At 40.8% G+C, this 13177-nt stretch overlaps 1 protein-coding gene and 1 pseudogene across 1 annotated transcript; one reads left to right on the plus strand and one right to left on the minus strand.

Annotated features, from left to right (window-relative positions):
* Window positions 1-2670: 2670 nt before the first annotated feature.
* LOC119811993 (olfactory receptor 1468-like) lies at window positions 2671-3612 on the plus strand. The gene has a single exon (XM_038326279.1). The coding sequence runs from the start codon at window positions 2674-2676 to the stop codon at window positions 3610-3612; it is 939 nt and encodes a 312-aa protein (XP_038182207.1). The 5' UTR covers window positions 2671-2673.
* A 6662-nt stretch (window positions 3613-10274) lies between these two features.
* On the minus strand, window positions 10275-10620 carry LOC119813610 (annotated as a pseudogene).
* Between the last annotated feature and the right edge of the window lie 2557 nt (window positions 10621-13177).

Here is a 13177-nt window from a genome sequence, read left to right on the forward strand (position 1 = left end):
AGTGTAGTCTATCAAGGAAGACAATAGCATCATCCAGGTACTCATGTAACATGAAACCTATACAATCGAATTAGATCCTCTTCATAATCCAAGATGTTATACAGGGGTACCAACTGTTAGAAACATGCCCCTTGGTATTTACAGGTGCTGTTAAATTTGAAAACTGTGGTCTTAACATCTTAAGAAGGCAAGAACTCCATTAACTTATTATTGGTAACAGTTGATGGTGATTCTCTGGATTGTGATCTATGTACACATGCCTCCACAACACAAAGGTGCTGTTCATTTATAGAAGAAGCAGAAACCGGGGATGGTGGCACACACCTGTAATATCAATGTTTGGGAATAGTCAGGAGTGTTGCATTTTTCATGCCAGTTTTGATTCCATAAGGAGAGCATCTTTAAATGGTGCATGATTTTTCCCAATATGCTTTACCCCTCTCCCAGGCTAATATGTAATGTTTAAGTGTACAAACTCTGGCTTCAGTTGCATTGAACACTGCCAGTTTGTGAAGAAACAAGCAGTCAGACTTAGTTGAAGCATTTCAGAAAAAATATTGATTACAACTCTTGATGTTTCTCCTGTTTTGTTAGCTTTGAAGCATGCAATAAGTTCATTAACCAGTGTTATCCAGAATCACAGAATGATTTGTGTATGTGTGTGTGTTTCTCTCTGTTTGTATGTATGTGTGCACATGCATGTGACTTAGGATAGTGTCTGCATAGATTAACAACTGATAAGGTAAACATGTGAAAACTGTAGAATATTGGGGCTTCTGAAAAAAGTGGAGGTTATAGACTTAGATCTAAGGAAGAAATAAAATTTTTTCTACAGTGTATTGTCCTCTTCCCTAGTTCTTTCATCAGACTGAATGAAGCTCATGTTTTAAAGTGTTAGTTGTTTAATGCAAAATCTACAGATTTTAATGACATTCATAGAATATCTTATTACCAACTAGAATTTGTCCAAAATTGGTATTGGTCTTAATCTACTTGATATGCTTATCAACTATCACACAGAACATAGTCATCTGAAGAGTAACTTAAGTGAAGATTTCAAACTAACTTTGTTCCTTTTTTATAATTTATAAAAAAGTTTATCCTATTTGTTTTCTGCAACAAAAATCAATGACATTTTGTGGATTAAAGCATATATATGTGACTTGGAGATACCAGTATTACCGAGGAGTGATGAAATGATTAACCCTAACATTGTGCACATCAAATCTCTGATGCTGGATATAGAGTTTAAAATTTAATTATATCTTTTCTAAGGTTTCAATTGAAATGAGGAATTTTCTACTATTGAAGTTGAAGAAATTTATATCAGTTTGAGCAGCAGGCAAAATTATTTCACTGTACAAAGTCATACATCATGACATGTACTGGCCCTAGTTAGAGATTAAGAAAAATTGTAAATAACAAAACAGAATGAATATAAGAGCTCAAATACACATAGATTACAACTGATGTAAAGGTAGCTTAAATCAGTGACTAAAATAATAAGTGTATTGGATATATATAGGATCCTATGAGACATGGCTGAAGGTCTTACTTAGTTTGGAGAGACAATGAATTTAGCTGTGTATGTGATAAGCAATACCTTAACATACAAATGAGGATGAACCAAATGATGAGGGAGAAGAGAGAAGGAAGCGACAGTAAAGTAGACGAGCAACTCTAACATGGAGGGGGTAAAGAAATTTAACTCAAATATTGATGAAGAGAGAAATACCAGTGTCCCTGTGAAAGCATATGGGGTATACCACTGGCAAGTGTGAGTATATGTAACAGTGTTTGCATCCCTGACAACAGCTTTGTCCTTATCTTATCCTCAGAGCGACAGTGGTAATGTGAAGAATGAATCAGACAACAGTTGATTGAACACCTCTATTAGAATGTGTAAATGCAGCATACTGAGGGAGAAGAGAAGCTTCAAGAGACATAAGATCATGGACATGAGCTGTATCTGCTTTTGTGTTCCAGTAAAGTCAAGAGGTGATCCTAATATATAGATGTAATCTCACAGAAAGGGATTGGATAAAAGAAGGGCAGAATGATGGGGAGACACTGTATGATGTATGACAGTAGTTTAATGTAAGGAGAAATGAAAGGATCAAACTCGGAGATTTCTGACTCAAACCTGAATTTCTTTTACTGTCCAATGAGAGACTGGAGAGGGGGAAGGAAATGAGGAATGCTTTGGAGACAACAGAGTGAAGACATAAATCTATTTGTTACAGAGACACGCATATCTGAATTTGAAATGGTCATCTAAGGCACGGAATATATGTGGGTTTTTTGAAACCTATATAAAATTTTGAGGACAAACTTTATCAAAATTTTCAATCACATCAATATACAAAAAACATACAGCAAATTACAAATGAATAAACAACAGTTGAGCAGGATGATGGAGAGAGAAGCATTAATGTGTTTGTATCTCAGTAGAAAATGCATAGATCTCTCTTGAAAAGGAGAGGAGATAGAATCAGGTAAAGAAGTTGGGAAGAATCATTGAAGATTGTAATGATTACAGACATTTGGAGTTCGAGAATATAGTCACTATAATAATTGTCATATCTCTTTTTATACAAAACATACCCAAAATATATGGTCAATTTTTAATATAAAGGATCCTAATTTTTCTCAAGGGAATACTGGATAACAAAAATGATAGTGAAAAACCAAACTATCATATCTCACTTCATCCTCCAGGGCCTGCCCATCCCCCCAGAGCACCAGCACCTGTTTTATGCCCTGTTCCTGGCCATGTACCTCACCACCATCATGGGGAACCTCATCATCATCATCCTCATTCTACTGGACTCCCATCTCCACACACCCATGTACTTCTTTCTCAGCAACTTGTCTTTCTCTGACTTCTGCTTTGCCTCTGTCACAATGCCCAAATTGCTGCAGAACATGCATAGCCAAGATCCATCCATCTCCTATGTAGGTTGTCTGACACAAATGTACTTTTTCATTTTTTTTGGAAACATGGAAAACTTCCTTCTTATGGTCATGGCCTATGACCGCTATGTGGCCATCTGCTTCCCACTTCATTACATCAGCATCATGAGCTCCAAGCTCTGTGTGTGTCTGGTAGTGCTGTCGTGGGAGATTAACATGCTGTATTCCATGTTACATACCCTACTCTTGGCTACATTGTCATTCTGTAAGGACAACATTATCAAGCACTTTTTCTGTGAAACATCTGCCCTGCTCAAGTTGGCCTGCTCTGACATTTATATTAATGAACTAATGATATTTATCTTGGGAGGACCCATTATTGTCATCCCATTCTTACTCATCATTTTGTCCTATGTGCAAATTGTCTCCTCCATCCTAAAGGTTTCATCTGCTCGAGTTATCCACAAGGTCTTCTCTACCTGTGGCTCCCACCTGTCTGTGGTCTCACTGTTCTATGGGACAATTATTGGTCTCTACCTATGTCCACCAACTAATAACTCTACTGTGAAGGAGACTGTCATGGCCATGATGTATACAGTAGTGATTCCCATGCTGAACCCCTTCATCTACAGCCTGAGGAACAGGGACATGAAAGAGGCCCTGACAAGAGTCCTTTGCAAGAAGAAATTCTGCCGATAATGGCAGTACTGAGATTTTTACTTAAATTTACCTGATAAATATATTGACATTAATATTACAAAATTTATCCCTATAATGGAACCAACATTCAAGTACATACATTTCCATTTGAAAAACACAGTTTTGCAAAGAGGTTCGGGCAAGGAACAAGACTTTGTTGACCTAGTGATGCCTTCCTCTGCCTTGCATATGTGATTCTCAAAAAGCTTTAGTTAAAAGTCACTGTTTTGGCTGATCTCTATTCTTTCCCAAGATTTTGTGATATTATACAATTTCTTTGTTAATCTCACTATAATTCCCATGTTGGGCCCTTTAATTTACAGACTAAGGAACAGAGAAATGAGTCACTGCTAAGAGTCTTTTAGAAGAAGAAAATCTGTTTATAATGTACTTGAGTTCATCTAGTAAATATATTAATACCAATATTACAAAATGCATCCCTACAATAGGACCCCCACAAAAGAACATATTCCATAATAATTACATTTGCAAAGGGGAGTTTGCAAAGTAGTTCAGTTAGGAAGTGGACCTTGCTGACTTATTGACGTCATCCACTGCCTTGCAAGTGTGATTCTAGAAAAGTATTAGCTAAGAGCCACTGTTGTATCAGAATTTCACTCTTTAGATTCCCTTTTTTCATTGGAAATAGATTTGTTGCTGAATTCTGCCTAAGGTTTGGCTGTGGGTCTCTGCCTCTATTTTTACCAGTTGTTTTATGGAGCATAACTGTTGCATAGAGATCATTGCATTTATTTCTTTCTGACCTATTTGGTTTTCTCATAAGTCTCTGGCCCATCTGGCTTTTGGTTGCTCTTCCTCCAGGTAATGGCAGTGGTGCACTCTCACTCACAGCATGGGTCTCAGGCTGGACCAGTTATTGGTTGGTCACTTTCATATTTTCTGTGCAGCTTTTACCATGGCACATCTTGCTGTCAGGACAAAGTATATACCAAAATCTTGCAGTTGGTTTAGTGTTCCAATCACTCCACTAGACATCTTGTTTGGTTATATGACATGTCATGTTCAGTCTCCATATCCCTATTACTGGGAGTCTTAGCTATCATTCTAATGGACTACAGAGAGTTTCCATTATACTATGTTTCTATCCTGCCACTGCATAAATTTCTCCTTTAAGCCAAAGACACTGAATGGTGTAGGAGGTCCTTCTGTTTGTGTGTTGCTTTCATTGGTTAATTAATAAAGAAACTGCTTGGCCTCATAGGGAAGAACTTAGGAAGGCGGAGAAGACAGAACTGAATTCTGGGAAGAAGAAAGCAGAGTCAGAGAGCCACCATGAGCCACCAGGTCAGACATGCTGAATCTTTTACAGTAAGCCACGACCTTGTGGTGAACACAGAGTATTAGAAATGGGTGAAATCCAAGATATTCATGAGTATGGCAATAGGATCTGGACATTTATGGCTCCCTCTCCTCATCTGCCCAAGGAACTAGCTGGGGGCATCTTCCTGGATACCTGGGAACCCCTCTAGAGTCAAGTCTCTGCCAACCCTAGAATGGCTCCCTTAATTAAGATATATAATTCCTTGTTCCCATATCCACCCTTCCTATATCCCAACTATCCTATTCCCCCAAGATCTCCCCATCCTCCACTTCACACTTTCTCTCCCCATCCTCCCATCCCCCCATCCCACCCCACCCCCAAGTTCCCATTTTTTGTCCAGCAATCTTGTCTACTTCCAATATCCAGGAGGATAACTATATGTTTTTCTTTGGATTAACCTTCTTATTTAGCTTCTCTAGGATCACGAATTATAGGCTCGATGTCCTTTATTTATGGCTAGAAACCAATTATGAGTGAGTACAGCCCATGTTCATCTTTTTGGGCCTGGGTTACCTCACTCAAGATGATGTTTTCTATTTCCATCCATTTGCCTGCAAAATTCAAGATGTCATTGTTTTTTACCGCCAAGTAGTACTCTAATATGTATATATTCCACACTTTCTTCATCCATTCTTCCACTGAAGGGCATCTAGGTTGTTTCCAGGTTCTGGCTATTACAAATAATGCTGCTATAGAACCTTCACCTGGCGTTGGATGGAGAAAATGACAGAGCCCCACATTGGAGCATCGGACTGAGCACCCAAGGACCTGATGAGGAACAAAAGGAGGGAGATCATGAGCAAGGAAGTCAGGACCGTGAGGGGTGCGTTCACCCATTGAGACGGTGGGACAGAACTAATGGGAGACCACCAAGTCCAGTTGGAATGGGACTAATGGAACAGGCGACCAAACCAGACTCTCTGAATGTGGCTGACGGTGGAGGAGGACTGAGAAACCAAGGACAACGGCTATGGCCTTTTCTCTTCAGCATGGATGGGCTCACTGTGAGCCTTGTCAGCTTGGTTGTTCACCTTCCTGGACTTAGGGGGAGTTGGGAGGACCTTGGACTTAACATAGTGAAGGGAACCCTGATGGCTCTTTGACCTGAAGAGGGAGAGAGTGGGGGTATGGGTGGAAGGGAGGGGAGGGAAGGGGGAGGAGGAGGGGAGGAGATGGAAATCTTTAATAAAAAATGAGAAAAAAAAGAAATGGGTGAAATCAAGATGTGAGAGTTAGCCCATAAGAGGCTAGAGCTAATGAACCAGGCAGTGTTTAAATGAATACAGTTTCTGTGTGATTATTTCAAGTATAAGCTAGCCAGGTGGTATAGAACAAGGGCCCTCTCTCAACAACAACTGAAAATAATACACCTATTTAATTATTCTTATATAAGTAACATCACAATCCTTGGAGATGATTGAATGTAACTTAAACCTACCATAAAACCACTTTTGCTTCTTATGTTAATCAAAATACAGAGAGTATATGAATCATTTTTCTGGAGTAACTGAAACCATTATATTAGCAAGCAAAATATGGCTGTTTTTAACAACCAGAGCAGGTAGTACTCTCTCTAAAATACTGGATACATCCTTAGATCACACTTAGTATTTTAACATTCACAAACATAAGTTACTCATCTCTAGGAACTCAATAACATTAGACCAATAAGGATTGAAATTTCCTGGAGATAAAAATTTGTGTTTCATAATCATGCACAGAACTTCATCAGATGACCACCAAGTTCATAACTACAATGAAAGAAGGAATTAGAAATTCCACCAATGGAATCATGATCAATGATGAACTCATAGAACAGGGCATTAGGAAGTCATCTTACATACATTTAGAGGAGTTGAGGTAATGGTGGTAGAGGGTACTATCATGGTATTCATAGGTAAGAATACCAAATGAATTACCTGGCATAAAAACATGGACTGCTTTTCTTTTGGCTTAAGGAAGCATTAAATATTCCATCTACTTGCCATATTGTTGTAGAATATTATTTTAAGTTGTGTTACTTTTGTTTATGTTGCATTTGTTGAACTCTGTGAAGCTGTGTAACTGTGCCTGTCTAAAACACCTGATGGTATAATAAAGAGTTAAACAGCCAATAGTGAAACAACAGAAAGAAGAGGTGGGACTGACGGACAGAGAGAATAAATAGAAGGGGAAATCTGGGAGGAGCACAAAGAGGGATCAAGGAACAAGAGAGGAAGGAAGAGGAATTCAGAGGCCAGCCACCAAGCTACACAATGAGACACAGTAAAAAGGAAAGAAAAGGTATGCAGGAAAAGAAAAGGAAAAAACCTAGAGGCAAAAATTAGATGGAATAATTTAGGTTAAGACAAGCTGGAATAAACCATAATTTATAATTAAGAATGAGCCTCCATGTGTGATATATCTGGTAGCTGGGTGGCAGGAAACAAAAGGAGTAAAGAAAACAAACAACAAAACCATATTCCTGCCCTTCTCCTTGGCACACATATGAAGTTGACAGATGAAGTTTAAATTTACTAGAAGATTGTGTCTATGCCCAAAACCCTTTAGCGGGTAGGCAATCATGTTGGATTGAGATGCTATATTTGGAAGCTGTCCTGGTGTGTGTGTGATTTTCTACAGTTTCATTCCACTTGCACTTCAAAACTACTATAGGATGGTCTGGAGAGTTTGAACTTCCATTAAAAGCAAGGATCACAGCCAAAACTTTTAAAACTATCTGTAGCTTCTTGTGTAAATTTTTGTTATGTAAGACACTTTAAGTCATTACCAATGAAAATAACATGGGCTGATTTTCTAGTCAACTGATTCATTTCTCCCTCTAAAAAAGTGGGCTCCATCAAACAGAAGCATGCTAATTACTTGACCAGTCAATGAATATACATATTTCCACCTTTATTTTTTTAGTTTTCTTGGAACTGCATATGTAAATGGAGACTGTACTTTTGTTTCTTGGCTTCCCAGACTCAAATAATCACATATAACTATATTAATTACAACACTGTTTCACCAATGAATCAGGCATATTTCTAGCTAGCTCTTACATTAAAAATTAACCTATTACTATTAACCTGTGTTTCAGTGCGAGGCTTTGACTTCATGGTAAGGTTCTGCTATCTTTCTCCTTCAGCAGCTATATGGCATCTGTCTGACTCTGCCTTTTTTCTCCCTGCATTTAGTTTAGTTTTCTATCCTATGTATATTGTGTCCTGTCATAAACCAAAGCAGATTATTAACAAATAGTAATAGGACATATTCACAACATGCAAATACTTCCACTTCTGCTTGTACTTTCGCCTCTACTTCTGGTTTAACCTCTACTTCCGGTTGTGCCTCTACTTCCGGTTACGCCTCTGCTATTTCTGCTTATACTTCTGCCTCTACTTCCGGTTTCGCCCCTGCTTCCATTTCTGCCTTCTACTTCCGCCTATACTTCCGGTTTCGGCCCAATTTCCGCTTCCGCTTTTACTTCCCACCTCTGCTTCTGGTTTCACCTGTACTTCCTGCTTCGCCCCTACTTCTGCTTCCGCTTGTACTTCCGCCTCTACTTCCAGTTTAACCTCTACTTCCGCTTCTGCCTTCTAATCCCACCTCTACTTCTGCCTCTACTTCCGGTTTTGTCCCTACTTCTTCCACTTTTACTTCCGCACTTACTTCCGATTCCGCCCCTACTTCCGCTTCAGCCTTTACTTCCACATTTACTTCCGGTTTCGCCCCTACTTCCGCTTCTGCTTGCACTCCGCCTCTACTTCCAGTTTCACCTCTACTTTTGGTTACGCCTCTGATCCTGTTTCTGCTTATACTTCCGCCTCTACTTTCGGTTTTGCCTCTATTTCTTCCACTTTTACTTCCGCATTTACTTCTGGTTTCGCCCCTACTTCCGCTTCCGCTTGTACTTCTGCCTCTACTTCCAGTTTCGCCCCTGCTTCTGCTTTTACTTCCCGCCCCTAATTCCAGTTTCGCCCCTACTTCCGTTTCTGCCTTCTACTTCTGCTTCTACTTCCGGTTTCCCCTCTACTTCCGCTTATTTATTTATTTAATCAAGATGAGTGTGAGATACTCCTTTATTCCTGAAGAGGGCGTCATATCGCACTATGGATGGTTGTGAGCCCCTTAGGTTGCTGGGAATTGAACTCAGGACCTCTGGAAGAGCAGCCAGCGCACTTCACCGCTGAGCCATCTCAAGTGCTCTAGGCTCACCCACTGAGCGTGTAGTTAATCGCGGGGGCGGCAGCAGGAGCGCTGTGAGGAAGCTAGAAGCCTCCAGCTGCCTCTGCTCGCACTTAGCTTGGTTTCTCCGCAGTATTCATCCAGGCCACCAACCCTGGAAGGATGACGTGCGCCTCCAGGAGGGGTTGTCCCTCCCCTGCTAACTCCACCTGGAAACTTTCTTAAAGACATAGCAGGGTCTTGTCTCCTAGGGCGTGTCAAGTTGACAATGAGTACTATCAGAAGAGGTCAGTATGGAGGAACAAGGTGTCCTAGTTAGGGTCTCCACTGCTGTGACAAAAGACCATGACCAAAAGTCAAGTTGGGGACGAAAGGGTTTATTCGGCTTACACTTTTGTACCGCTGCTCATCACTGGAGGAAGTCAGGACAGGAACTCAAATGGGGCAGGAACCTGGAAGCAGGAGCTGATGCAGAGGCCATGGAGGAGTCTGCTTACTTGCTTGCTCCCAAGGCTTGCTCAGTCTGCTCTCTCTCTCTCTCTCTCTCTCTCTCTCTCTCTCTCTCTCTCTCTCTCTCTCTCTCTCTCTCTCTCTCTCTCTCTCTCTGTCTCTCTCTCTGCCTCTCTCTGTCTCTCTATCTATCTATCTCTATCTCTTTTTGCCTTTATATGAGGAAGTTTTATTGTTAATTATTTACCTTAATAGTCTCAGAAAGAAAAACTGATTAGTTTAATCCAACATGATTTGTAGTTGGCAAAATCTAGTGAAGCAAGTGTATTCTGATTGCTAAGGATTTCATTTGGCAATACTTAACCACCTAACACTTGGAACATAATCCAGAACAATGCATCACCCCTCCTTTTCACTTTAATGCCACACCTACCTCCCTTCATTATGGAAATATCTTCATTAAATATGATTCCCAGAGAACAGGTTCCTTGGAGCATATAGCCCTGAGGTCAATGCACAAAAAGAAAACTGAAAATAAAACTCTGTATGATAATATACTAATCTAAAGAAACCAAACCTTCCAATATATTAAGAAATAAATCCAGTTCAAATGCACAGAGGCTCTGGTGGAGTAACTGAAAACAGCCAGTTATTCCAAGATACACAAGCAGGAACAGTGCACCTCGCCCAGCAGTGGCGCTCAGAAGCCAAAAGTGTTCTCTCCGCTGTAGGCCACACACAAGAATACATCTTCATCCTTTTTCTTCTGGTAAAGCTGCCCCATAGTTAGGCTGGACTGTGGGACTGTCTTGTCCACAAACAGGAAGATCGTCTTCTCAGAAGGAAGCTGAATCCTTTTCCTGATGATCCACATGAACAGTGATGTCAGATGGAACCAAGTACCTCCTTTTGTCAGTGTTAACAATCTGAGTGCCTGAGACCTTTTCCACGATCATGGGAATCCGGTCGGGGTACTTCGCTCTGATCTTCGCAGATTCCACGCGTCTATGTTCCAGCGAGTATTCCTCCTTAAACATCTACTTCATGGCGGTGGGAGGCACTGGGGGGCCGGAGCTGTGGACTTTGAAGAAGCAACCACAACAACGGAGGGGCAACTGCAGCGATGACTACTCGGCAAGCAGGACTTCCGCAGTCCTCGGCCTGCTTTCTTATAGAACCCAGGACCACCAGCCCAGGACCGGCACCACCACCGTAGACTGGGCCCTCCTTCATTGACCACTTAATGAGACAATGCCTTCCAGCTGGATTGCAAGAGGGCATTTCCTCGGCTGAGGCTCCTTCCTCTGGTGACTTTAGCTTGTGTTGTGCTGACACACATAACCAGCCAGTACAGAAGACATGAGGCCTAAGGACAGCCTTAGGGGCCTAGAAAGAGACAAGAAGGGCAATGCTATCAGATACTGTGTTGCTGTTTCCGGATATGGCAATCCAGTGTTAGATGCTGCAGAGACACAAATGACAAAGACCTGAACAACCTCTTACTACATCCAAAAGAACATTCTCCAGCAGGAAAACTTACCAGTGCCCTAGTAAGTGGACAGGATTACCTTGTCATAGCAGAAGCAAGGGCCTCAAGCCAGCTTGACAAAAATTAACAAGACACTACAACTACAACTAGTCCTGTTGTAGAAAATTATCACTCCAGGCAGTATTTAAAACAATGGCTAGTAGATCTGATAGCCTTCATCTAAGACAGAGCCTCAGGCTGCAACCTAAAGTTTACAGGAAATACAGGGGTCAAAGGAACACAAGAAGTCCCTCAAGGGTGTCATGGGCAAATCCAGACAAGAGAAAGATACACTAATGGCTCACTTCTTCCAAGCAGAAAATGTCAGAACAGAAAATGAAGGAAAATCACAGTTGGGAACATTAGAAATACATCAACCAATTGCAATGTATTGATTTGGTCTGACTCTTAATTCAAACAAACTTAAAAAGGCATAAGGCAATTAGGAAAAGTGAAGCAGTGACTGAATACTTGGTGATATTGAAAATGGTTTGGTTGCCTTAGGTGTTACAATGAAAGAGTTACAGACTAAGCAGCATGGTGCTGGGATTTGTATTAGAGCCCTCTAGGAGCAAAGCCAGGGTCTGGTGGGGTAGGGGAAGAACTGGATTGGCCAAACTGATAGTGTACCAGCCAGGTGATAGAGACTTAATCATTATTCCCCTTCTGCTTCTTTAATGGGTTTTCAGTTTTATATAATCAGAAGAAATATCATCAAAAGATGGTTTAGGCAGTATGCATACTCTTGTCCATTTTCGTTTTTGAAATAAGGTTTCATGTTTCCCAGGCTGGCCGTGAACTTCCTATGTAGCTGAGGATGATCTTGAACTGGATCTTCTGCCTCCACTGGCCCAGAGCTTAGATGACCTGCACCACCCAGGTCATCCTCCCTCTTTCCTTCTTCCCTTTCTGAACAATTTGGTGAGAATATGGAGAAAAGAGGGATAAAATTATGTATCATTAAAATAAGTTTTAATTGTCCAACCACATTAAGAAGAAATGCAAATAAATATAGAAAAGGAAGAAAACATGATCAATATATTTTCTTTTTTTGAATGTTCTACATAGCAATAACAATAATTTTGACCTGCTGTAGTGTGAATTCTAATTCGTGTTAATAATAAAAGCCCAGAGTCAGCTATTAGGGGGTGAAAGCTGAAAGATCAGAGAAGCAGAACAGCCAGCCACTAGTTCTTACCTCTATGAAATCCTCAGACTGAAGTGGCAAGATCCTGTCTCTACGAATCTTCAGATTGAATTCAGCCTTGAACATTGTCTCCTCCCGCCTTATATTCCTCTCTCCACCCAGTCACATCCTTTCCTGTCTCCACCTTCCTAGTGTTGTGAAGAAAGGCTTGTGACTCCCAAGTACTGGGATAAAAGGTATGTGCCACCACTGCCTGGTCTCTATGGTTAACTAGTAGGTAAGCTTCAAGCTATATTTGTTAAATCACAAACAAAATATCATCACAAAGTGTCACAGCACATTTGTAACACAGGATGGATGAGTGTTTTTCTAAACACTTTAAAATATTTCTCAACAAGCAGGTAAGTAAAACATGGCTCACATGTAATCAGATGTTATTCTGCCTCACAGAAGAAGAGATTACTTACTTGTCTTGTTTGCTGCAACAAAATAGCCCATGAGAGCACCTGAAGGAAAGGGATGCTTTAGTTTAAAGTGCTCCGGTAAACTGAGGCACATTAGGACAAAGAAGCAGGAAGTGGCTGGTCACATTGAGTCCAAACCAGGAAACAAAGAACAGGGATGCATGTTGGCAGAGACTGCTCGTTTGTTCCTGGCTGCCCAGACTCGAAATAACCACATAGATATCTGTGTCAATTGCAATACTGTTTGGCCAATAGCTTAAGCATATTTCTGGCTAACTCTTATATTTTAAATGAACCCATTTCCATTAATCTGTGTATTACCACGTGGTTCTTGCTTACCGGCAAGATTCTGGTGTGTCTGTCTCCTGCGGGCAGCTACTTGGCTTCTCACTGGCTCTGCCTACTTTCTCTCTCTATAACTCTTCCACCCTGGCTACATTCTGTTAAGTCGCTGGCTGAAAGCA

Source organism: Arvicola amphibius, chromosome 4 (assembly GCF_903992535.2).
Source record: "Arvicola amphibius chromosome 4, mArvAmp1.2, whole genome shotgun sequence".
Lineage (NCBI taxonomy): Eukaryota > Metazoa > Chordata > Mammalia > Rodentia > Cricetidae > Arvicola > Arvicola amphibius.

What these genes read in the sequence shown, in the direction of transcription:
- LOC119811993 (XM_038326279.1), top strand. Translation starts at nt 2,674, where the DNA reads ATGATAGTGAAAAACCAAACTATCATATCTCACTTCATCCTCCAGGGC.